This window comes from Enhydra lutris, unplaced genomic scaffold (genome assembly GCF_002288905.1).
Source record: "Enhydra lutris kenyoni isolate GAN:26980312 unplaced genomic scaffold, ASM228890v2 scaffoldscaffold14, whole genome shotgun sequence".
In the NCBI taxonomy this organism is placed as follows: domain Eukaryota; kingdom Metazoa; phylum Chordata; class Mammalia; order Carnivora; family Mustelidae; genus Enhydra; species Enhydra lutris.
Window position 1 is genome coordinate 9,281,872 of NW_019154098.1, and position 27,192 is coordinate 9,309,063.

The 27,192-nt window shown below is 48.7% G+C and overlaps 1 protein-coding gene across 1 annotated transcript in view; it reads right to left on the reverse strand.

The window, feature by feature from the left end:
- The window catches only part of LOC111146558 (thyroglobulin), a 238,337-nt gene that overhangs the window by 152,788 nt on the left and 58,357 nt on the right, over positions 1–27,192 (reverse strand). Inside the window, exons 24-29 of the mRNA XM_022502145.1 lie at positions 26,738–26,853; positions 23,239–23,347; positions 17,692–17,883; positions 13,541–13,705; positions 4,824–4,889; positions 2,696–2,776 (exon numbers count right to left, since the gene is read on the reverse strand). Of these exons, the coding sequence (XP_022357853.1) occupies positions 2,696–2,776; positions 4,824–4,889; positions 13,541–13,705; positions 17,692–17,883; positions 23,239–23,347; positions 26,738–26,853 (729 nt within the window). The remainder of the gene's footprint in view (positions 1–2,695; positions 2,777–4,823; positions 4,890–13,540; positions 13,706–17,691; positions 17,884–23,238; positions 23,348–26,737; positions 26,854–27,192) is intronic.

Here is a 27,192-nt window from a genome sequence, read left to right on the forward strand (position 1 = left end):
GGAGTCATGTGATGGTTCCATAGATGTGGACTGACACGGGGTATAATGATGGATTTTACAGAACATCCAGAATCGCCCCGAAGTCATTCACCTGTACCTTGCCACGAGAGGTCTGGCTACTTGCCCCCCAACCCCCGTGGCATGGCTTAGGTGGGGGAGCCCCAAACACAAGTGTCCCAGGGGAGGTAGGGCCAGCTGGAGTTCCTGGTGCTAGGCAGGGCCTGGGGCCAAGGGAGACCTGGGCCCCTGATGGCAAGGGCAGCTCACCTCAGTTCAGAGGACGGGCGCCAGGCAGAAATCTGAAACCAGTGCTGCCCGAGCTTGTCCTCTGTTTTTCTCTAGAGAAGCTTAAAATCTCAATTTTTATATAAAATCTCCTAAGTTAAAAATACTGGCTCAGTTGGGGGAAAAAAAAAAAAAGTCTGCTCTGCAAATCAAACCAAAACCCATCTGCTCCACCAGCCGGGGGCTCACCAGGACTCAGCTCTGGAGCCCACCCTGTGCCAAGGAGTGGCTGGTGTTCTAGAAGAACCCGGGCTTCAGAGGCAGCTGACCACAGCTTGAATCCTGGCGCTGCTTAGTTAGTGCTGGACTGGCTTAACCAGGGTATACTGAGGTACCTGAGGCCTTATATGTCTCATTGACGAAGTGGGAACAATGACACCAGTCAGCAGAGTTGCCCCGACTTTTGCGAGATGATGCATGAGAAGCACCAAATGCAAGGCCTGCCACCAGGAGGCTCAAGAAGGGGAGCTTGGTCTCTTCCGCTCCCCTCCCCAGGGAGTGTGGAGCTCACCCTTGCTCACCAGAAAAACAACGGCTGGCCGCAGATAAACTTGAATGCCAGCCACGTGTTCCGGAGGTTCCCAAGGCAGAACAACTCTGCCATATTGCTCAGGCAAAGATCAGAAAGGCGAGGGTCCAGGTCATTGTGCAGAAGAAAGCCAGCCACGTGCTTGCTTATGAGGGCAAGGCAGGGCAGCCTCCTGCACACCCACCCACCCCTCCCACCACCCTGCTGGCAAAACTAAAGCTCCTGCCGGAAGACCTCCCGAAGTGCAAAAGACACCACTGAGAAGAGCACTGGACAGGAGTATGTACCCTGACCCTAGTCTCCACGCCAAACAGGGACCTGCTCTCTGACACCCAATACAGGAAGAGAGAGGACTGGGGACAGAACTTTACAGAATGCTTGCTATGAGCCAGGCTCAGTGCTAGGATCAGCATCACCAATACCACGACTGCCATGTAATAACAGCCACCAACTTTTGAGCACCTTCTCTGTGCCCCTGTAATTTTCAGCATTACTTACTCTAATTCCCACAACTGCCCTGGCTCATGGGGATTGCTCTCTCTCTCTCATTTACTGAGGGAGAAACTGAGGCCGGGGAAGGTGACTCAGGGTCGCACAGGCAGACAGAAGCAGAGCTGGGGTTTGAAGCCTGCTCTTCTGGCCTAAGAACCTGTAGTCTAAACCAGGGCACAGCCCTTGGCTCCTGCAACTCTATGAATGCAGAATGAACTCACAACAGCCAAACTACTATGGAATATGCCCCATTTGGGGTGGGCTTTGCACTGTCTCTCATTTGAGCCAGACAGAAGCCCCAGAAAGCAGAAGAACCTGTGACTTGGATGGCATCTGGTCACTGCCAGGCAAAGTGCCAGGTGTTCCACCCAGATGTGCTATAATGGGATTAGTGGAAAGCAAGGAGCATTCTACACATGAATCAAGGCTCTTAGAAGGTGAGCAAAGTACTCATGGCCATGCAGTTAACGTAAGTGGCAAATGAAGTGGCTCAAATCCTAATCTATCTGCTTTGCAGTGCGGTATTCCTCCCACGGTGCCTCCCTTTCCCTCCTCCCTTTCCTTCTCTTCTGTTTCCTTCCCTTTCCATCTACCTTTCCCTTCTGTTCCATTCCCTTCTGTTCCATTCTGTTCTGTTTCCCTCCCTTCCCTTCTCTTCTCCTGTCTATTCCCTTCTCTACCTTTCTCTTCCCCTCCCTTCCCTTCTGTTCCCTTCCCTTCCCTATCTACCCTTCCCTTCTGTTCTATTCTCTTCTGTTCCATTCCCTTCTGTTCCATTCTGTTCTGTTCCCTTTCCTTCCCTTCCCGTCTACCCTTCCCTTGCCTTCCCGAGTCTCCTCTTCCCTTCCCCCTTCTTCCTCCTCCTCCTCCTTCCTCTCCCTCTTCCCCTCCTCCCTGCTCCCCCTCTGAGTTTTATCTCCCCCTAAGAAATAACAACTCGAGATGCTAGGGATAGAGCATCTCAGCACATACACTCTGTCCCTATTAACATATGGATTTGTATCTTCCACTGAGTAAAATGACCCTTTCCCAAGGACTCTCTAGAAATCTCCCTCACTGAACAGTGCCAGAATCTGTACATTCCGTTTACACTCACTGACCACAATCAGCTGAAGCTTGCTGTTTAATCACTTTTGCTGGGTTTTGCTGTTCTGGTCATTTTCTTTTCCAGGAGCAGTGATGACTCTGCAATGGTTCCGCTGTACTTTCAGTGCCTGTTGCCCCTCTGAGGAGCTGTCTGTGTTTGTGAAGTGATTAGCTGAGAGGGTGGTCCCTGGCCGCAGGGGGCAGGGATGCTAACGGGTCCAAGCATGGACCAGACGTGGAGCATCACCATCTTATCTCCACAACCGGGCACCCCTGTGTAGAAAAAGGCTTTGCAGTTGGTACCTGTGTCTGTTGGAGACACTGGCCTTGGCTCCATGTTTCTTCCACAACCCAGAGACTCAGATCGAGACCCCATGTCAGAATCTAGGAGGGAAAAAAAGATTGTTGTTTTATGTTGGGGTGAGAAAAGGAGGGTATTCCTCTTGTCAACGAAATGGCAAATTGGGAAAGCCTCACAGTCCACAGCCAGGTGCCCGAGACAGGATCTAGAACAAATTCAGGGCAGAAACTTGTACTTCTTGGCCTTTGAGGGCACATCAGCCAACTTCTCATTAAGAGAATCATTACTGTCCTCGATATTGAAATGATTCATTGCAAAGCTAATGAGATGTGTTCATAAATATTGGTCTTTATAATGCCCTGTGAGGGTGAGGGCTAAGATTGTCACTTACTCCTGAGAAAACAGAGATGCGCAGAGATGAGGTAACTCATCTCAGAATATTCAGAGGGAAAGTAGGTGAATCAGAATTTGAAAAATTAAATAAAATTTCCAAGTTGGGAACTTGTCTTCCTTGAAAGTAGAGTGGGCCCCTGGGGAGAATAGGACATTAGACACGCCTTTGGGTGCTTTTGCTCAGGGTGGCAAATATCCTCGGGAGAAGCAAGTCCTTAATCCCTCACCAGCTGGCAGCTTATTTTCACACATTTCTGATAACTAGGAAGCACTGAACCTGGAGCCAGAGTCGGGGTCCCACCCCTGGGAAGCCTGGAGGGCATTTCACTGAACTTTTCCATGCCTGGTTGTTCTTGTCTGCAAAATGAATAAAATACCGTCCCCTTTTATAGCTACCTTATAAGGACGGCTAATGAAAAACAAAGTGTATAATCTCATTAAATCTTAAAACTTTAAAATGAGAATATAGTGGGCATCCTTCTTTTCTTTTTCTCCCGTCCCTCCCTCTGTTCCTCCTTTTTTTTTTTTTAAGATTTTATTTATTTGACAGAAAAAGACAAACGGAGAGGGAGAGAGGGAACACAAGTAGGGGGAGTGGGAGAAGGAGAAGCTGACTCCCCTATGAGCAGGGAGCCTGATGAGGGGCTCAATCCCAGGACCCTGAGATCATGACCTGAGCCAAAGGCAGATGCTTAACCCACTGAGCCACCCAGGCGCCCCTTCCTTCCTCCTTTTTCCTCATGCCCTCCATCCATCCTCGCCACCACCAGCGTGGGGTAGTGGCTGGGCTACACTAGGCACTGGGCCACTTGCCCCAGCTCATGCAGCTCTGTGTGCCCAGCACTTTTATTGCCATGGTGCCCATAAGGGGACAGGGCTGCGAGGGTGTAACTGATGTGCATGAGGCCACAAGGCAGTGAGTAATACAACCAGAAATCACACCCAGTGACTCCACCCCAGGGCACTGTCCTGTCTCTAAGCGGACCCCACAAGAGTGAGGAGGGATCCCTGGAAGAGGAAGAAAGTGACATGGGGTGGCATCAGTCCCCTTCCCCCAACTAGCCTCACAGCCACAGTTTGTACAGGTCAGCTACGCCCGCTGCTTCCCGAGGCTGGAACTCCCTACAGGTGAAGGCTGTGCCTCACCCATCTCTCTCATCCCATCCCACTCAGACTCATCCCACATGCCTTGCACTGTCCTGGCACTGAGTAGGCACTTGGGCGATGCTCAGGAAATTCAGAGGAGAACAAACAGAGCAGAAAGAAGTTGCCAAATCCGGGTTTTATCTGGAGCCCCAACCTGCTCCACATACCCACAGGGGCACTACCTCTAAGCGGGGGTCATGGCATCAGCACAGGGGGACCTGCCCGCTCGCCATGACCTCAGGGGGGAATGGCATCTGTGGCTGAGTCCCCTGGAAAAATGCATCCTTGGCCTAAGAAGCCTCAAATCTCCTTTCCAGGAACAAGGGCAGCTCGGGGTCAGTGAACTTGATCTCACAGGAAGCCATGCTTCCTTCCCCCATCTTTGCTGGGGCTTCTACCCTTTACACATTTCTTCTAGGGTTTGGTATCTTATCTGATGAGAGTCAGGTCCTTCTATGCCACAAAGAGCACTCATTTGGAAAACAAATCTCTACAGTTTCCTCTCTGGGGAGCAGAGTGCCCCATGAACGAGAGGTGAGGCCAATCTGGTGTAATCTGTGTCCTGTTCACCCTCTCTGCCCCACCACTCACCTTTCCAGAGATAAACCTGCTGGAAGCTGGTAATGGTGTCTGGAGGTCCTTCCACGGAGGCCGGAACTGCCAAGAGAGATATTTATTTCTATGACCTTGAGAGTGCCTGTTCTCACAGGGGACCCACCACGGCCACGCTGACCCACCTCTCTCCCACACAGGACCCTCCTTCCTACCAAGTTGCATGCCCCCAAAACAACACATCCTGGAATAGTCTTCCAGATACCTGGTAAAAGACCAGAGCTGGTCAGGCCCAGGTCAGGCACCAAAGAGATTATCGTGGGGAGAGGGTGGGAAACTGAGAGTCACTGAAGGAATGGGGACTGGTCAAAAGAGAACCAAGCCCCTAGAGACTCGGGTGCTGTCTTAACTGTCCATGTCATGTAAGCTCTCTGAGACTTTTGCATTGTAGGCAAATGGGGACAGTAATAGTGAGAGCGGGAATCCTGTGAACCATCTTCTGGAGCCCTCAACATTTGAGAAGCACCCTATGATTGGGAGGCTCCATTATTAGATTCATTACTAACATTATTCAGTTTTCTTTCTGCAAAACTACATTCTTCTGGAATCATCTAGCTGCGAATGGCTTTGCCACACCATTCCTTATGGTCAAGTTTGCCTTTCTTGCCTCTGCTCAGACCTAAGATCTGTCTATCCCCTGCTCTATGAAAGCCCAGGAAGAGAGTTCAGAAGAAAGAAGAAGTTCTTGAGGCAAAAAAAACTCCACGCATGGCAGGAAACACACCGTTCACAACCTGAGACCTCAAGAAGTTAATCACATCATGTTAGTATCATTAAGAACCGTGTATTATTATAGTCAATTATTATTAACTCTTCGCCATTTGCCCAACACTATGATGGGCACCTTCCAGATATTGCCTCATTTAAACCTCATAGGTAGGCATTTTTGTCCCTAATTTCCAGGTGCAGATCAAAATCCAGAGGCCAATGTCAGAATTCAAATCCCACCTGCTTGGCTCCACACCCCTGCTCTTAATCACCAGGCTAAGGAGAGGATAACGTATTTTAGAATTCTGTCCATCCAAAATAGCAAACACCTATAAAGGCTCTTGTGTTTAGAGGGGTATTTAAGGAGGTTTAAAGAGGTTTAATTAAACAGTGAATGATTTGGAAAACTCAGCCATTCAAGTCATGAGCCCTTCCACATCAGGAATGATCTGCTCTATGCCAGGGAGGTGAGCCAAAAATATTGAGCTACATTTCCATTTGGTTTTGCTTCTAAAATGGGAATAAGCAGCAATTCTAGAACATCTCACACTGCCCGATATTGGGATTACACATTTCCTTAAAAGACCTACTCATAATTCTCTCCTCGTCCTCTTCAGAGCGTGGATGCCTCTTATAAAAATCTGGGGAAATTAAAACCTATGATGTCTGGGAGATCTAGACTTGGATCTCTGAAACTTTGAAACACATTCAACACACAACAGAGGAGCCCACGGTATACTCTTCCAACACCAGCATGGAGCAATCTGCTGTGCTTCAGCCACCCTTCCTGATCACATTTGTTTATGACAAAGGGCAGGCAAGGGGACTTGGACCTGCCTCCAAGGGAAATTAGAGAATTTGTTTCTTAAATCTTTTTACACCCAAATCTATATGATATACTGACTCTTCAAAAGGATGGGAGGATATATATATATATATATAGAGAGAGAGAGAGAGAGAGAGAGAGATTTATCCTTTTGGTAACATAGATGTACATAAAATACATAAATAAGGTAAAATTTTCCAAATAGTGTAGCTCATCCATGTATTAGGATTCTTATTTATTCTATAAAAGTAGGAGAAACAACAACATCTTAATTCTTATTATTCTTATTCTTATTATCTTATTCTTATCAATCTTAAGTGCATTATTGCTCTCAAATCTAAGACTGAAACTGAGGAGCCCTTTACAAAGTAATTTACCATGGGATACACCTGAGCATTTAGATCATGGACCCTCAGTAATATTAGTCCACATCCCCATTATTGCTCCTTCTCAAGAGCACTAATCTCTCAAGGATTTCTTTATCACTCAGCAGTCCCCATTTCTGACTTGGGTGAGCAGGTGAACCTCTCACGTTGCCCAGAACATCTTGATGTGGTGTAGTAGATGTGTCCTGCTTTTCATGGAGTGGCAAGGACAATTATAGGAGCCCTCCATCACCCAGAGAAGAACAGGTGCTCCACACAGGTGTACAGGTCTCACGCTGTATTTTGGGGCCAGAATGCACTGAACTGTGGTGAAAATGGGACTTCTTTCCCACTTTTTGTCCATATCAAGGCAGTAGAGCCCCGGGCATTCTAGCCAGGAAAATATGGTGAGTCTTAACCCCATCCTTGGTTTTGGCTCATTTCAACACCATTCAAACCAGTGGAATTCAGTTACATCCAGGACACAAAAAGCTGAGCACTTGGTAGATCCAGAAAGCCACCTGACATCTACAGACTGACATGTAGATGCATGTAAATCACCACAAAGTGAAAACACCCTTGGCATTTTGACTACTGAACTGATTGCCAGGTCTCCACAGGCAGGCACAGAGGCCACAGGGTGAAGGGCATGGCATCGCCCTCTCTCTTGTCTTCCCCATCCCCCACCCCATTTCTATAACCACACTCACCTCCTCCTACTTTCCAAGTCAATCAAGGGTACCCGCTCCTTCCTGGTCACACTCTCAGACCCATCCTCCTTCCCTGCATCAAACTCCACATCCACCCAGGCTGTTTCCCAAACTGGTCTCAAATCCTCCCCCACAGCAGGACCCTCCCTCTTGGCTCAGGCCTCATCACGGACTTTCACTTGTCCCCTTGACTCTCTCCCACTAGCCCCCCCAGTCATATAGCTCCAAGGTATTCTTCCCCAAAGGCAATCCTACCTCCAGTCTTGCTATAGCTACCGTACGTTTCAGAATCACTTCCCTGCGACCTGGTTCTTGGCAGTGTGAGCAGCCACATGCCATCCCCAAGGGGCCTGTCTTTCTAGTTCCACCTAATGCATGCTTCCAGCCTTCTGTATCACTGCCCTCGAGAACCCTCACCCCCTTCCACCTGGTTAACCTCTACTCATTCTTTAAGAATCAGGGTTGATAATACCTCCTTCTAGAAGGCCCCCCCCCACAAACCCTCTGGCTGGGTTATATGCCCTTCCTCTAGATTTGCAGAACACTCAACAAGCATCTCTATCTTTAATTTTACACCTTACTGTAACTGTCCACTGAACGTACTAGAGCTTTCAGACATCAGGAACAGGGACTTAGTGTTCTTTGTATCGCACACATCTGGCATAATGCCTGCTGCAGAACTGGTGTTCAGCACATTAATGACTGCAAGGAGGAATGAATGAGGAAAACAGAGTAATCAGTGATATTCAGAGCCCACCAAGCAAACACAGAGCATCATCTTCCTAAGCACAGGAAGGCTGCCCACTAAATTAGCTTTCCTAACGCAGATGTCCAACACTTCCCTCCATTCCCCAAAACTTCCCCGACTCAATATTGTTGGTTGTGAGAAGGCGCATGGAACAGAAGCAAACATAATTCCACCTCTTCCCTGCTAAGCAATATTTTAAGGTAAAACAGTTTTGACTGTCCAGACATTTGTTCCATTCTTTCCATGACAGCAGAGTTAAAATATCCCTGTGACACAAACAGGCCTCCATGCTCTGACTCATCACCTCTCTCTCCATAATCAAGGCAACACAAACACATACACACTTAGAAGTTTTGGGGTTTGGCACGGAACCTGATTCCTGGAGGTTGGTGAGCACTTAATTTACTTCAGGACACTTCTGCCAAGTTCATGTGCTGTGTCTGGGCAGTTAGTTTGAATCTACAGCCTGGCAGTGGGCAGCATCCCAAACTAGAAAGCACGGGTTTCAGAGTCTACCTTCTATTCCTTGCCCTTCCTAAATTAACTGCATTCCTGAATCCTTGTCTCAGGCTCTGCTTAGTGCAAAGCACATGACTGCCATTGTAAATAACTATAACTATAAGAGAATCATCCTATTTGTATGTGCACACCAAACGTCTTCTCCGAATGCGTGTGGAGATAGTGAGCATCCCAGAGACATTGTAAGTTTCTCCACCTACCTCCCAACACCCCGAGACAGTGGTAAGCACTGATACAAAACAGACTCCTATGAAGAGGACACCAGCCATCAGCAGAGCCTCAGCACTGACCAAAGCATGAAGCCTTTGAGATTCAGAATAAACCCAGGAGTGTTCTGCCAAGGCTTGTTTTTCCTGTCAAATGACAAGTCCCTGTGGGTAGTAAGGGACATTTAATCTGCCTAGTTTTCATTCATTTGCACTTCAAGACATTGTGAGAAAGAAGACATAAGCAGTTCCAGAGCTTTCTAAGCCTTTTCCCTTAGAAATGGGAAGATGGATCCAGCCAGTCCCAAACAGTTAAAACATCCAGAGATGCCCACGGGCAATTTGGGAGACACAGACTCGGGGTGGATTCTTCTCTTGAGAGTAATGTTTAAACAGAAATCTGACAACAGGGAAGAGAAATCTCACAACCAGGAAAATCACTGGGCCTTCTTATGGGATAAAATGGCTCCCAGGGGATTTGCAGGGTTATTTGTTTGTGGGTTTGTTTGTCATGAACTGATACTTGGTTGCGTAAACAAACAAGGAAAAATGAACTAAAAGGGAATTCTGAGTTCTCTGGACTTTTGTCAGTCCTCTGAGATGGACAAACAGCACCATTGCATGTCAGTAATCTTCCTGTCACCCCAACTAACCTTCACACTCCTTCCAACACTGAGGCCACTCCTCCCTGTGTGTGCCCCAGTTCTTGGCCTGGCACCCACACTCAGCAAGCTCTCAGGACGAGTGACAGACAAGTGAGCCCAACAACTCCCTCTTCTGTGGCTGTTCATGCCCACACAGGTCACCTCTGCCACCCACCCCTGACCCTCCTGCTTTCCCGGGGGGTCCCTTTTGTCCCCTTCTCCCCACAGCCCTTGAAGATCCTGGAAGGAGAACATGTGGATTCCTGACATTAATGACCCACTGTCTGGAGCGGAGCAACCCCAGAGGGACGTCCACTACTGGACTCCTTAATTTGCTGGGACAACACAAATTATACAAGCACGTGGTACCATGGGGTGGGGCGGGGGAGAGCTTCCACAGATGGCCCTGTTCCCCAAAGCCTGAGGTTTAGGTTCCAGTCACGGCACTTCATGCAAAGGCAGTTTCTGTCAGTATGACCCATCACAGCTCAGAACTGCACTCTCCTGGGTGATGTAACAAGCGGCCTCCTTCACGCATCAAAAGGATCAGTGAGTCAATGGGGTAAAAGTGCTTTGTAAAATGCAACACGGAGACTGATGTGCTTCCTGTTTTAATTTAGTGGATTCTGTTGGGTTACCAATTCCTACAAATGGCAATCGATTCACTTACACTTTGTACGTAAATGCTAATTTAACCAGACCACCTGTTGGACCAGACTCTCAGAGGGCTGGTGAACTGATCGATGAGAGCAGATGTCCAGGCCGGAAGTCCTACAGGGTGCCTCTGTGAGGTGTGCCATCAGGGCAGCGAGGACTTGGGGTTCAGAAACCATGCCTTAAAATAAACTACAGACCATAGAGCACGTTAGCCCTTCATTCTTTAATATGTAAAGAAGGGTGCACCCATTTTACAGATGCAGACCCTGAGGCTCAGAGAGGTGAAGTGTTTTGAGCAGAGCCACAGAGCTGGAGGAGAAAAGCAGAAATCATCACCAGGATTTTTGATGCAGGCTGTTGCCGCATAATCTCTACTATCTATGGAGCGCCCCCTTTGCTCCAGGCACCACTCCCAATGCTTCACCACACGTTCCTCCTTCAATCCTTCCAACCTCCCAAGAATCCAAAGTCTTGATTATCTTCATTTTATAACTGGGAAGGCCAAGGCCCAGAAAGGCCATACAAGGAGTAAGCATTCACACTGGGATTTGAATTCTGGGGTCTGATTCCAAAGTCTGTGTTTTAAAGAACATCTGACCAATGGCTAAATGGGAAGGCAGAGGCCGTAACAGAGAGAGTTCATCGTTGTGGTCCTTATATCCTTCCCATGTGCTTTTGATCCATTCTGTGGCCCCCTGCCACTGTCTGGATCCATGAAATCCTCACTCCTCTTTCCCTCTATCAGTATGTATTGTCAGAAAAGGAGGTCTATCAGCTATTCACATTTTAGTAAGAATTTAAACCATGTTTCTTTTCTCTTCCCAGGGACTCACTGTACTTGAAGAGTAACCTATTACTGTGGCAGAGAACATTTGTGCCCTATTTTTCTCAGTTGGAGAGGACCTCATGGTCCACTTGTGTATGAGGTGACCCCCAATTTGGAACATCATGGATATAAATTCAAGGTGCCTGAAATCCCCACCAAAGAGTACCCTTCTTAAAGCTTTGTCCACACCCCAAGATATACACATAAACACAGGGCATCGGAAAAAAACCCAAAACCTCAAAAGTCATTTGATAATCACTCCTTCTCAGGGAGGCCAGACAAGGACACATTCTTTATTTTTGGGCACATACCAAGCACATGCTCCATGTGAAGCAATTCACTCTGGATTTATTGCCCATGAATATATCATACGTCTTTCAGCAAACGCTTGTTTTCAACCTGGCCTACCTCTCAGAATAATAGATACCATATGCTTGCTATCCACTACATAAATAAGCGACTTGATTTTATTAACCCCCCCCCCAAAAAGTTAAGTCTCATGGAATTCCACTTAATTAGGCAATATTTTTTTTTATGTAGGCTTTGGTAAATATTCATTCCACAGATATTGTATATTCTCTATGTCAGGTTTCATGCTGGATGGTGGGAAACCAGAAATTAATTAGACATGGGTCCACTTCATAAAAACAACCAAAGACTATGACAAAGTTAAAAAAATGATGATAATAATATTATCTAACATTAATACTATGTGACACCTTATTATCTGTAAGTGCCTATAGAGAGGAGTGGGTAAGAATGTCAACTTTGGAGCCATATTGCCTGGTTTCGGGTCCCAGTCCTTCTCCTTGGAAGCATTGGGTCCTTAATAAGACTTTTCAGTGTGCCTCAGTTTCTTCAGCTGTAAAATGGGGAGAATGGAAAGCAGTGCCTCCCTCCAAGCGCTGTGTTGGGGCATGAGTGAGCAGTGACCAGAGCCTGAGAGCAGGGCTGGCTCATGGCAAGCATGAGGGGAAACACATCTAAGATAATCGCCACTCTCTCCTCCCACCTCAGCACAGCCCTGGGAGATGGGTCCTCTCACTACCCCATTCTGTAGACAAGCAATGAGGCCTGAAGATATCTCCTGACCTGCTCCAGGTCACACAACTGGTGTCCAAAACTGGGATTCAACAGCACGGGCACACTCCCAGCTGGCAAGTGCAAACAGTAGACAGGCTGAGGCACACTTTCAGGGCCCTGCCCACCACACTGCCCAATGCACAGCCTATCAGAGCCATTCACAGAACACAGAACACAGAACACAGCAGCTCTATGGTGGGGGAAACATTGAACTCGGCAGGGTAGTCAGGGAGGCCCGTGGAGGAGGAGATGTTGAGCTCTCTGCCATTAGAACCCCAAGAGCTGCCTTACACTGAGAAGCAGGTCTTGCAAACTTCTCCTGGAGGCAGGAAATAGAGGCTGCCCTCTTTTGAAGGACAAACGTCTAGAGACAGGAAGCCTCCAAGGGCTCTTTGACAGCCCCCCCCTTCAGTCCCCTTCCCTGCCTTATCTGGCTGACACCTGCACTGCCTTCACCCCTCCCAACGCAGAGGGTGGGTTGGAACCATGTGCTGGCAAAAAAACAGAGAGGAGGCAAGATGGAGCCAGGCTTTGGCCAGCCTCACAGAGGAACCTGGAGTCAGTGAGCCTCTGGGCCCGGTTCTCACCACAAACCCTGACTTTTCGGGTTGGAAGGAAACTTCCAGGTCACCTAGTCAGGGCTTCTCAAACTTCCCAAACTCAGCAGGCATGGCATTCTCCAGATAGCTGGTTAGAACAGATTCCTGTGGCTACCCTGGGGGTCTGGAGTGGGACCCGAGCATCCATATTTCTAATGAGCTTCTGGGGATGCCGAGCTCCCTGGCCCTGACCATAGAGTTTGCTGGTGTGGTCAGTCCTCAGCTTAGGGTTCTTCTCTGATGGACACCAGCTGAGGGGACAGGGCTGGGGGAGGCAGAGAGGTGATCCGACTGGCCACCGTGGGATCTCAGGTGCTAATGCCCATCCCTGTAAAATGATGGGGTGGGCAGGTGATTTTGGGGTAACATCTAGATTTTATGCTTATAAGTTTGTGGAAAATGTTGGAAGAGCTTCTGAAAGAAAGAGGAGGGCTGAGCAAGCTGAATAGCTATTTCTGTCAACGGAGTGCGGGTGGCAGGGCACACAGCCTCTTACACTCCTATAATTAGGGGCAATGCAGCTGTACCATCTGTAACAGTGTGGCCGCCCAGCTGCGCCGGCCTCCCTCCAGCCAACCTACAGCCTTGGGAGAGCTGCTGAGATGCTCTGTTCAGGTTTTAAGCGGTGTCTTTGTGCAATTTCTTTTCAGAAATATTACTTTCTCAGGGTACAAAGAGGGCTCCTCGGAGAGGAATGGCAGAACTTGCTGGTGAAATGCAAAGCATACATTTTAGTATATGTGCTGCCGAAGCGAGCACCAAAGCATACATTTTGAAAGAAGTGAGGCAGAAGGCAGAAACTTACTCTGGAACTCCAGGCCTCCCAGATGCAACGTCCCCTGGCGCCCCCCCTGGTCATATGTCACACCAGGACATGTGGCATTAGCCTGGGCTTCAGCGGGGTCCCTCCAGTCCTTCACATTGCAAAGTAGGACATCAGGGGAGCTCAGCAACCCACAGATGATGGGACCTGCAGAGTCAGGAGGGAGAGGAGAGGTTGATGTGATGAAGAACAAGGAGGGCCCTTTTAGGGACTCATGTCTATGCCCGGAGAGGCTTGGAGGATGGGGACAGGTAACAATGCCTCGGGAGGACACACAGACCGACATTGGAGCTCAGGAGGCTGGTTTTCAGTCGGGTTCCTCTTCTCTGATAGTCCTGTACTTGTCACGGTGGCAAATTCCCAAAGGGAGGCCCACCCCCATCCCTGTCCTGCTGAACCCTTCCCCCTCCAGTAGAGCCCTTCTTCACGGATCAGCAGCAGTGACGTCTTCAATACCACTGGGAGTCTTAGTGCTAGAGACCTCTGTCTTCATTCTCTGCCCTCTACCCCATCGAGTGATCTTTTTGAGACTTTAAGCAAATAAATAGAAGCTTCAGTCTCTCTTCCTTCTGTCAATCTCTCTCTCTCCAACACACACACACACACACACACACACACACACACACACGCAAAACATGGCAACTTTGAAGGGACTCAGAAAGGAGTACTCAGATTCTAAATAAGGAACTATGAAAAACCAGGAGCTCTGTACCAATGACACAAGCTTCCCTATGAGGAAGTGAGTTCCTTGTCTCTGGGTGCATTCAAGCAGAGGCCCTCTGCCCTCCATGCCTGGGACGTGCAGAGAGAATTCTATAACCAGGGGAGGCACTAGACTATTCTGTTTAATTTTTTATAAGATCAATTTTTTGTAAAGCCTGATTTTTTAAAAAGATTTATTTATTTTAGATAGAGGGTGCACACTCAGGGAGGAGGGGCTGAGGGGGAGGGAGAGAATCTCCAGCAGACTCTCACTCAGCGCAGGGCCTGTTGTGGGGTTCGATCTCATGACCCTGAGATCATGACCTGAGCCAAAACCAGGAGTTGGTCGCTTAACCGACTGAGCCAACCAGGCACTCCTACCAATGCTAATTTTGAATACATATCCTAATTTTTAAAATGTTTCCCTGAAGTTACGACTTTATTTAGTACCAGGGAGATTTACCCCATACTAAGTGCGTGCAACATCAGCTTTAGTGAGATAAGGCAGGTCACTCAAAGATTTCAGATGTCTGTGCTTTGCAGTCACTATGCTGGTAAACACTTTAAATGTTAATCCCCTTAATTCTTACTGACATTATTATTTCTGTTTTACTGGTGAGGAAACCGAGTCTCATATAAGTTAATTGCCCAAATTTACTGAGATCTAGAAATTAAATAATCTCTATGTCATTTCAGTAAATAATCCCATTATAGCTAGTGTGGCCGTTCAGATTCTCCTGAAAAAAATAGGAAATCTGCCACCTCATAACCCCATTCCCTCCCTTATCCTAATTTAGGCCCAGATCCAGATAGAGTTTCAACCTCATCTCTCACCAGAATTTCCCCGAAGTAGACGACTCAGTTGTCTAGTTTATGAATCTGATATTTTGTCCTTCTGCCTCCATTGGCCATCTTTAACCCACAGGGAATAAGAAACCAACAGTAGCATCTTTGTGTAAACAATCCCCTCACAGGTCCTCTGACTGCTGGTTCTCTTAGGACCAGTCGGGGCTCTGACTGGTTCTAACAACACAGGGAGAGCTCTGACGATGCTCGTTCCTCAGCAGCAACCGGAGTTTCCGACTTAGTAGGTTGTAGGGGTGGGTGGTGGTGACATTCGGGAATCAGCATTTGTCAACAGCATCACAGATGATTCTGCTGCACACTCGGATTCTAGACTCCCTGACCTGGTCAGACCACTTCGTTTCATAGATGAGGAAAAAGAGAGGCACAGAAGAGGAGAAGGGTTTTCCCAGCTGAGAACTGGAGGAATGGCCAGAAGGCAGCGAGGGTCTCAGGGGGGGCCCCCAGACTGAGCCTCTCAGCACCCCAGGTAGCAGGGGTGCCTAAGAGCCCACTGAGAGCCCAGAGGAAGTCTGAGCCCCGTGGCTGCCCTCTCCCAATCCAGGAAACAGAGTCATGGAATTCAATAAGAGGTGGGTGTATTTTTTCCTTCTGCTCTCAGACCTTAGAAGAGAAATCCACATAGCTTTGTTCTTTGGTGCTAAAGTGTCAACGAGAACTCCGTGTGTCTGAGAGACGAGTGCCAGCTAGAGATTCAAAATAATTCGGATCCGTCCTGCCGGCTTCTGTTACACTCCTGGGAAGCGCGGGGGCACACGAGTCCCTCAGAACCCCACTGAAATGTAGGTACGGAAGTCTCGTGAATTGTCCTTAATAATCCGTGGAAGCAAAGCCATTTAGGAGCTGAAGGTTGGAGGAGGCAGAAGCAGGGAGGGAAAGGGGGAATCTACCAGAGGTTAAATGACTTTCCAGATGACAGTAAAAGGACGGAGCAGGAGTCTGTTTCCAGTCATCGACAGATCCGGCCAAAGCTTTATAATTCAAAGCTCCAGATCTGCCCATCGGACGAGCATGGGGAAAACATCTGCTTGGTGTTTTATGTGCATCTCCAAGAGGGCTTAACCTGGGGCGTGATGAGGTGGTCATTCAGCTCCACATAATTCACAGGTCACAGGTGCCACTTGGAGGGAAAAGCAAGCGAGGTACAAGCCAGAAAGGTCATGGAAAAAAGGATTTTGTGGGCTTACTGTTCCATGGAACAAACTAATTCTTCCATATACGATTCTAAGGAAAACAACCTTCCAAGTTGAAAAACCATATGGTTTGGTGAGTAATAAGAGCATGTGGGGGAATTACCGTGTCTTCAGAGAAGAGGGCGGGAAGCATTGCAGATTTTAACTGCAGTGTTTCACATACATACCTGTGTTTATATGGGTGTGCGCGTGTACATGTGTGCATGTATAATCTCTATCTCTCTATATGTATACTTCTGCTTATCTAAACACTACCATGAATGCACATCATATAATCACAGAGCATTAATCTAAAAGGGATTTTAGAATGCAACTCAGTCCAGTCCAGACTGTTGCCCTACCCCTCCAAAAAAATGCTCTCATCCAGCCCCACAGACAGCTGTGGGCTAACCTCAGCATTTTCTATAAACACCATGCTTGAACTCTGAGCAGCATTCAAGCCTGTGGACAACCTCCCTTCATCTTCTCACTCTCTCTACCACGGTTTCCATGATGTACACCCTCCTAGGGCTCCTCCCAGATATCTGGGCTCTAATTTCCCATCTTCTTTGAAGATCCTCCCCATTATGTAGGTGTTCACTACGGATCACGCCCCTCCCCCTCTACCTTCTCACCTTGTACCCTCTTCCTAGGAAATCCCACCCAGACCCACAGCTCTGATACCACCTCAGTGCTGGGAACTCATGCATCTCTATCTCCCACCTGGACTCCCCCTCTGAGCTCCAGACCTTTGTACCCAAAAGCTTAGTCCACATCTTGTGAATGTCTTAAGGGCTCTGTGAACTTGGCACATTGCAAATGGGCTCATGCCCTTCCCAAGTCCCCCTCTCCCATCATCAATCCCAAAAGCTGGTATCTTCCATTATTCACCACACAAACAAGCCATCCAACCAGGTGAACAATCTGGATCGCCAAGAATGGTCTTTGACACCTTCCCCTTCTTCGATCCTCTGATTTTGCCTGCTAAGGATACCTGGAATCTAACCCTTTTTCTCCACCCCCACTGCTATCATCCTAGCCCACGCTACCCGCCTTCCAGCTGGACTGTGGGGGTAGCTCCTAACTGAGCCCCATCTTGGTTCCAACTCCCCATCTACTACCTTCTGCACACTCAAGCCAAAGCTTCAAAATTCACATCTGAACATGGCATTCCTTCACTTAAACCTTCACTTAAGCCTTCACTTAGAGCTTCGCGGTTGTTCTTAGAATGAACTCCACCTGTAGGACTGCATAAGCTAAGGTGTCACCTCACGCCTACACCTCCCCACGCCATCCCCACATTGCATATCCCGGCTTCAGCACCCCAGCTTGCTCCTTTGTCAGGCCGCGGTCCTGGGACCAGAAGGCTCCGGTCCTCACGGTCACATTGATTACCTCCTTGAATCTGGGCAAGAATGAAGCCGTCACAGCAGGAATCACGGTCACACGCCAGAAGACAGAAGAGATGAGCCCCCGTCAGATCGGCTCCTGAGCCTGGGAACACCACGGGCCCATACATTCCAGAGAGCGTGTTTTGGAAACCTGTTTGCTCGAAGCTCTTCTGACTCACTGTGGTGAACTCTTGGCCTGCGGGGAAAGGCAGAAAAAATTTTTTAAAGATCTGAAAACCCTTCAGAGTTGACCTCAGTTTACTGGTCATTCGACAGTGGACCCTCTGGTTGAGCTAGGGACAGTGCGAAGTCCAAGATGAGACACTCTGCACCACGGAGCTTCTGGATTGCCCACATGTGGAGAACAGAGAGCTCCAGCAGACCTGGACAGACACCCACCACACCCCTGAAGGACTAATGAGGGTCTGCGGAGAGGTGACATTTATTCTTATTTTTATTATTGCACACAAACATTTATTGAGCTCCAACCATCTACATAGACACAGTGACACGCGCCTTGCCTACATGACCTCATTTTGTTTTCCCTGCCTTGTGAGTTAGGTTCAGCCCGCTCTGCTACAGCTTGTGTTTCTGTGGTTCAAGCCACATCGGTTCATCTATGGTTTCCCCAGCACGTCACTGCCTTTTGCCATCAAACAACAGGTGAACGCAGTACACACAAGCACAGTGGAGGGTGGCAACCTGCAAGAAACGCGGAACTGTATACCATGCCCATCGGCCCACGTTCTTCCCCTGACCCCAGACTGGCCACCTTCTCTGTCCTCAAAGAGACGGTTGCAATTTTCCCCTCCCTAACTCTGCCAACACCCCCTCCAACTCCCTCCCACATCAAGCTCTGTGACTCTTCTGCAAGTTACTGTAGCTTTTCTTTGTGATGGATTCAGTATGTCTTTTTAAAAATTCTGCTAGCATTTTAAACAGGATTGTGATTGCTGTTGTCAGTCCTCTGGTTAAAAATGGTGAGGTTTGGGTTTTGCCTGTCCCTAACTCTAGTTTTCCCAGAAGCCCTGTTATTTTTAGAGCATCGTTTTGCAAGGATGAGATATTTCCAGGGATATATATAGAGAGATAGATCTATAGACGAAATGTCTATCCTATTATTATGTCCGATTCCCATGTGGGGGAAGAGAGTGAGCGGTTGAGCCTGGGCTGAAAGAGCTAATAGGAGGCGGGCAAGGCGGAGTTTGCGCTCTCCACCGCCCTGACCTCCCCTGAATCCAGCTGTTCACCAGGGTTTAACCGATTTATGCACCTGGAAGTCCTGGAGAGGCTCACAGTGTGAGTCCCAAGAGGACGGCCTTCAGAATGAGACAGACTGGAGTGTAAGTCCCTACAGCGTCTCAGGGCCTCAACTTCTCCATCCGTTCAATGGGGATGATAGTATGTAATCATCATGGACGTTGAGTAGGTGAAAACCTGGACCACACATAAAAAGGCTGAGCAATGTGCCCGGCACTTAGCTGACACTCAGCAGATATTGCACAGGCCTCCAGAAAGCCCTGTCTCCTCCCAGTACTGGTTCCCCCGCCCCTTCTGCCTGACTGCCCTGTCATGCACCAAGCCTGCCAAGCCCCAGCCCATCCTTCACCACCTTTTGCCTAGCATGGAGGACCCCCTTCCCTGAGGTCCTTGGTGGTGGGATCCTCCTCTTCCTTCAGCCTCAGTTCCCAGTCCCCTCCTCTGAAGCACCTTCCCTGACCAACTTTCCACAAAGAATGTTCATCTTTCTTCTCCTCTTTAAATTGTGATAAAATGTATATAACATAAGATTTACCATTTTAACTATCGTAAGTGGATACGTCAAAGGCCTTCAGTACGTTCACACTGTTGTGGGGCCATCGCTGCTGTCATCCACCTCCACAACTTTTGCTTCATCCCAAAATGAACCTCTGCACCCATCCAACGCTAACTGTCCATCCCCCTCACCCCCCGCCCCTTGTAACCACTGTTCTACTTCCTGTCTCCGTGAACGGGACTGTCCAGGAAGCCTATGTCAGCCTTTATCCCATGGTTCGGTTTCATTTTCATCAAAACACTTACAACCCTCTGAAATGAGCTTATTGCTGTGTCGATTCCTTTATCAGTCAGTGATTCTGTCTGTTCTACCTTGTTGGAGCAGCAAGAAACTTCCTCTTTGTCGACATCATCTGTGAAACGAGGAGTTGGGCTAGACAATCGGGAAAGAACCTTCTATTAACGTCTTCCTTTGCAACTGGAAACTCACATGGCCGCTCGTCCGTGTTCCAGGCCACAGATTCTAAGTGGGCACAGACAGGACGGTCCTGGAAGATGGATCAAGGTCCTGTCTTCTGGGTCACTTAAGGTCAGGTGTGTGAATACATGTGCCCGCCTACCTCTACCATGTGCCCCGGATGTGGGAGGCTTTCAAAAACTGTGTCTAGGGGCACCTGGGTGGCTCAGTGGGTTGAGCCACTGCCTTCGGCTCGGGTCGTGATCTCAGGGTCCTGGGATCGAGTCCTGCATCGGGCTCTCTGCTCAGCGGGGAGCCTGCTTCCCTCTCTCTCTCTGCCTGCTTCTCTGTCTACTTGTGATCTCTCTCTGTCAAATAAATAATAAAAATAAAATCTTAAAAAAAAAAAAAAAAGTGTCTATTCCTCCTCACTGGGGACACTTGATCCCTGTCTTACAGCCTGGAAACTAAACAAGTGGTTCCTGAGCAGAGATGGTGCTAGGTGGTGGTGAGGTAGGAGTCGGAACCTCCCTTCTCTGCTATCTTAGGATGCAAAATGGCTGTGTCTGTGCATTTTCTGCTTTAAAAAAAAAAAAAAAAGGCAAAACGAAACAAAAAAAGCCAAAAAAAAAAAAAAAAAAACAAAACAAAACCCAAACCCCAGTTCTGCCCTGATTTAGTTTGGCAGCAAGGAAGCTTCTCAATTTCTGTTGCAATCCTCCCCAAAGTATAGACTTTCAGGAGACAAGGACAAATAAGAACAAACACTTCGAAAGAAATAGAGTTGCCTTTTTAAAAAATGTGATAAAAGGCCAAGGATTGGTTTTAAAGAGTATTTTGGGGGGGGGTTACTTGTTTGATTTTGCTTTTCCTTTTTTTTTTTTTTTTTAAAGATTTTATTTATTTGACAGACAGAGATCACAAGTAGGTAGAGAGGCAGCAGAGAGAGAGAGGAGGAAGCAGGCTCCCCGCTGAGCAGAGAGCCCGATGCGGGGCTCAATCCCAGGACACTGGGATCATGAGCTGAGCCGAAGGCAGAGGCTTTAACCCACTGAGCCACCCAGGCGCCCCTTGCTTTTCCTTTTTAGGAAAAAAAAAAACCTCTGTGCTCTGTTATTATTTTTAAATGGATAAAAAAATTATAATAATTGGAATAAACATTGGGGCAGAAATTCTAGTCACCTGGCCACAGATGAGAGAAATCCCAGGCCTGCCGGACTCCACTCTCCCAGGGGAGCCCTCCCCTTGGACAGAATGGAGGCCATAGGTGAAGGCAAGGCCAGAGACAGAAAGCTACAGACACTTGACTCTGCGGTGGGCTGCGGACCACTCCAGAGACCCGCCGAGACTCGAGGCCTGGGCCGTGGCACCGTCTTCACATTCTGCCAGCTCTTTGCTGTCGTCTGAAACTGCTGGGAGCCCAGCTCTTGAGCTACAGACCTGGGAGATGGTATACCCGCCTCCCTCCCTGCCAAGCCCCAGGCCCTCAGCCTGGCCCCAGGCTGCCTTCTGGTCCGCGGCCTTACCCGGGGTCATCAGAAACGTGTCCGCAAGAAGGAAAACCATCTTAGAAATCTCCTGCTCTTGCTGTTTACCCAATGCTGTGCAGTGTTCTAGAAGCACAGGTAACCTCACCCCAAACCTCCCAACCTCCCCAGCTCATTGGTGACTCTTATTTAACTAGTGAGGAAATGGAAGCCCAGAGAACATCAGGGATCTTGGCCACAGCCAGTGAGGGGCAGACGGGCTCAGCCCAGGCAGGCCAGCGCCAGCACCCTTACCCTGACCCCAGGGAACAAGGGCCCAGAAAGCAGGGACCAGCAAAGGGTGCCAGCTTGTGGGAGGCCTCCCCGAGGCCCAGGGCTCACACCCTGTGCTGCTGACCCCTCTCTTGGGCCTGATGGAGAGAAGGCAGGAGGCGAGCAGGACAGAGCAGACAAGGACAGCCTTCCCTGTCCCCGCTCTGTGAAGCCATACAGGGGAATTCAGACACACTTAGGTTCAAACCCACCTCCCCAATTTATTAGCAGTTTGACCTTGTAAAACTCTCCTAATCTCTTTGAGCCTCAGTTTCCTTATCTGTAAAATGGGGGCAATAAACCCTTTCTTGCCTTCCTCTGGGAATTTCTGTGAGGGTGGATGAAGGCTGTCTGGGGAAGCAGGCTGTAAACCGGGGGCTATGATACACCTTTGTTACTCAAAGCGTGGCCCTCCGGCCAGCAGCTTTGGCATCCCTGGGAGGTTATCTGAAAGGCAGAGTCTGGCCCAACCCCAGTGTACTGACTCTGCATCTGTATTTTCTTTCTTTTTTTTTTTTCTTCTTTCTTTTTTATTTATTTATTTATTTATTTATTGTGGTTTTTAATTTTTTTTTATTTAATTTTATTTTTTTCAGTGTTCCAAGATTCATTGTTTATGTACCACACCCCGTGCTCCATGCAATATGTGCCCTCCTTAATACCCATCTCCTGGTTCACCCCTCCCCCCACCCCCTCCACTCTAAAACCCTCAGTTTGTTTCTCAGAGTCCACAGTCTCTCATGGTTCGTCTCCCCCTCCGATTTCCCCCAATTCACTTTTCCTTTCCTTCTCCTAATGTCCTCCATGTTATTCCTTATGCTCCACAAAATGGTCATCATCACTAGCCATCGGGGAGATTCAAATCAAAACCACACTGAGATACCACCTTACACCAGTTAGAATGGCCAAAATCAACAAGACAGGAAACAAGTGTTGGAGAGGATGTGGAGAAAGGGGAACCCTCTTCCACTGTTGGTGGGAATGCAAGCCGGTGCAGCCACTTTGGAAAACAGTGTGGAGATTCCTCAAAAAATTAAAAATAGAGCTTCCCTAGGACCCTGCATTTTCACAAGCCGGCAGGAAACAGGCACGCGCAGTGCAGCATGTTATGCAGTAGGACCCGAGTAGGCTTGGTGAGGGGAGGAGTGCTAGGAGGTTTGGACCATTGTGAGAAGGTCTGGTAACTTCCAGGGCCGGTGGAGACCAAAGGGTGGGGAGTGTGAAGCTTCATGAGTGGGAAGGCCTAAGAGGGGCAGCTACCAGGAGCTCAGAGCCCATCCCCCAGCTGGGGATGCTCCCCCGCTCACAGGCAGCCCCCTCCGGGGGTTGCAGGGGACACACAGTCTGCCCTCAGGGAGGCTCTGACCGCAGCCCCTCCATCTGCTCTGCCACTTCGTTCCTCACCTGCAGAGGGAGACTCCCCACCCCAGGCGCTGGGGACACTGTGGCCCCTCCTTCAAGGGGCCGGCTAGGAAGCCGCTCAGAACACCAGCCAAGTAAAGCCATCAACGCCCCCAGCCTTCCAGCTCGACCAACCTACCCTTTTTCAGATACACAGCTGGGGACCCTTGAGCCCGGCTCCTCACGGTCACCCGACACTTAAGACTTCCAAAGCCGGTGGCCTTTGAATTCCCCAACGTATCTTGATGCTGGAGATGGAAAGAGGCTGCATTATTACCCCGTGATGGTCAATTCAATTCCACAAACATTTATCCAGCCCTAACCATGGCGAGGCACTGGGGCTACAAATATAAAAAAGAGAAGGTTCCCACCCGTTGGTTTCTTCCAGTCTTTCAGAGCCCACAGACATGTAAGGGGTAAATTCCAGCCCAGGGTGTTAGCTGCAGAGACACATGGAATTCCAGAGGGGGTCACTGTAGAAGAGGGAATGATTAATTCTACTGAGAAGGGAAAGCTAGAAAAGTTTCCCGGAAAATGTGAATCTGGGTGGGGTACTGATGTAGGAGTAAGAGTTCGTCAGTTGGAAAAGAAGGGGGATTTTAAGCAAAGGAAATGGCAGAAATGAAGTTAAAGAATTCTGTGGTGTTTTGAGGGCTAGAGCCCATGGTTCTCAGAGAGGAAAGAGAGGCAGGAGCCAGCCCGTAGAAGTCCTTATAGGTGTAGCTTGTATCCGGTGAGGATCAGAGGAAGGTTCCTAAGCTTGGAAATGAGGTCAGACTTCCAAAGCCTTGCCTTCCTTGCTAATCTCCCATCTCTCTTTCTGACTCTTTCCAGCACTCCCGCTGTGTGGGGGTGACAGGATAAACCCGTTTTTATCAGCTTGTGTTTGGTTCCTAGAGTTCTGCCTCCCCTCAGGGTTGCCTAACTGAGTTTCCCAGCTGTGGGAATCTTCGAAGGCCAGGAGCTAAATCAAAGTATCTGAAGGAACAGCTCTTCTTCCTTTTTAGAAGACCTGAGTTCAGTGCAAGGATGATGGCCTGGGGAGGGGGGATGGGCCTCTGAGACCCGGAGAGTCCTGTACTTCGGAGAAAGGCGTGGGTGGCGGGTCCCAGACTAGAGCCCCCATGCAGGGGTCAGACCTGGAGGGCGTGGGGCAACTGTCAGCTGGACCATACACCAGCAGCCTAGACCCATGGTACAGGGCTCCTGTCTTGGTAAAGAGTACCTTCCACACCCCAAACCTAACCCGGACACAAGGTGCTGGGGACCCTGAGGGCAGGACCTGGCACTGAGGTCTCAGCACTGGGTGGTGTGGACTGTTCACGTCACTCATGATCCACGACTGACTCCTTACCCTTGTGCCTTAGGTAGCACTGAGAGCCCCGGGTCCTAGAGGGGAGCCCTGTGACAGCTGAGACGGGATTTCTGCCAGCAGGTCAAGCGATCCCGACAGCAATGGTGACCACAATCAAAACGGTCACTGAGCTCTTTCTCTGAGGCAGAAACTGTCCTATAAGCTTTTCCAGGTATGACTTTACTCAGTCCTCACTAGAATTGGGAGATACAGGTGCCCCGCATCCTAGGTGATGATTCTGAGGAACCAAGGGACAAAGAGCAACAAGCTAGCAGTGGCCTGGGACCCAAACCTGGGACAGCCTGCCTCCACAGTCACCTCCTCAACAGTCCCTGTGACAGACGGTCTCTCCCAGGCTGAGGAGTTGGAGGGAGAGTTCATTCCTATTTTGCATTTTTTTTGTAAATGAAGACGTGTTTTACTTCTTGTAGACTAAAATCCATACTTACTAAGCAAGCAGTCGTCAGGGCATCAGAGGCTCTAATGACCAATAATTCAATACTTTTGTTCAGGGAAATGCCAAGTACTTATACGCACTCAGTAAATATCAGCTATTTTCGTTATTAATAATCCTATAAGCTGGATCTGATCCTTAGGGAAATAGAGGAGAACTTCTTTAGGTCAGAGATTCCTAGGGATGTGATAGCTGCCCAGGAAGCGGGGTCGCTGACTAGGATCTCAGACCTCTTGACCACAAAATACCTATGGGAAGTGTGGACAGAGGTGTCCCATTAACAGAATCACATTGACACAGACCAGCCAAGGTGAGGGAACAGTACCTGGAAAGCCTGAATAAAAAATAAACCCACCCGGTCTGCATTGTGCAACAGCCTTAATGCCCATGGGTCCTGCCTGACCATCACCAGCCTGAGAACCTGACCTCCCGCCCCACTCCCCGGCTCCATCTCCTCCTGGCGGATCTTACGACAGGCATGAGTCACCATAGCAAGGAAAAATAAAGCCACAGTCATCCTCCCCCAAATGCTTTAACCTTTAAACTCAAAGGAGCTAACATTGCCTCGACTACTGTGTGTCTTGTGTTAGCTTCTCAAATCCTCACCAGAAGCCTTTGAGGTCAAGCCTCCATGTTACAGACAAGGAGTCTGAGGTTAGGAATCTGCACGTGGTATAAAAGCCCCAAACTGACAGGCTTGGGATTCAGTCCAAGACCCCTCCCTGTCTCTTCTCTGGCTCCTGCAGCTACAGACCCTGGCCCGAGTCCTAAAATTCAGGGGTCCACCTTGCATGCCCTTTCTGGAATATCACTTATGAACACACACTCACACCCCTGCACAGGTGCGTGTGCAAAGGGCACATGGCAAAACTGCTAACACATCTACATGTCCTGAACACTGTGACATAAAGGGGCACCTGGGTGGCTCAGTCAATTCACTGTGTGACCCTGGATTTTTGTCTCAGGTCATGATCTCAGAATTGTGAGTTTGAGCCCTGCACAGGCTCTGCACTCAGCAGGGAATCTGCTGGAGATTCTCTCTCTCCCTCTCCCTTTGCCCCTCCTCCTGCTCAAGCTCTCTCTCTCTCTCTAAATAGAATCTTTTTTAAAATGTGAAATAAATTACGTACATCCAAAGAATGGATTGGTATGCTGCCATTAAAAAGAACGAAGTTCATTTTAAACAGAAAGTTAAACATTATGTGAGATAATCAAGGTAGAAAATAATATTAAGAATATTATAAGATCTTACCACTTAAATAAACCAAAAAAAAAAAAAGGATACTTATAAACACATAGACATTTTCTGGAAGATTCTATGAGAAACTGGAAGAGTAAAAATGGAGATCTGCGTGTGGTTAGGAGTTGGGAAGTTAAGACAACTGCTTCCCTCTCTATCTTCATCTATCTTAATTCATGGTAACAGCGAAATTGCCAGCTTTGACCTCCAGACACAGTTACTTCATGTGGTTCAAACTAATATTTAACATTTTTCTTTTTAAACTATAATCATATTTTACTTGTACACTGGAAAGGAATGCTGGAGTCCAGCAGTCAGAGAGACATGCTTTTAGGGCTCTGGACAAGGTCCCATCATTCCAGCGACCAGTCTGCCCAGTGAGATAAGCTGGTGGGTCCCAGAAGGGAGTGCTCATCACTGACATGCCCTCTGACCCAGGTCATGAAGCGATTCTGCTCAGACGGACGCTCCCTCACACAGCCACAGCCTGAGCCATCACTGGTCCATGCAGTCTCCATTTCCCGAAGTCTGATGTCTATTCAGTCAGAGCACATTGGACACAGAACCCCCACACAGCTGCCACGACTCACCTGGGCCGAAGTTATGCAGGCGATGTTGTCACTTGTCCAAGCATAGAAATCACACGAGACCTCTGATCCTACCGTGGACACCGCGAGGAAGCTGCAGGTCTTGTCCAGAGCACAGTCTGTGGGCAGAACGGGCCAGTCGGCGCCTGTCACTCTCAGGTGATGCTGAGGACAGACGGACACATGCCCCCACCCCCAACACACCCAAACACACACTCATCTGTAACGGGGACACCAGTGACCATCCCAGACTGGAGGGTTATGATCTTGTAACAATCCTTGTAATCTACACACTCAATGAAGGAGAGTTGATGTCGCCCTCTCTGGCCTGGCTGCTGCTACAGAGAGATAGTTCTCCCAACCAGGACAAGTAGGACTACGAGGAATCCACATCCTTCATTTCTGCTCCCCTGTGTTTGGCACTGCATTGTTCCTGGTACACAGTAGGTGTATTATAA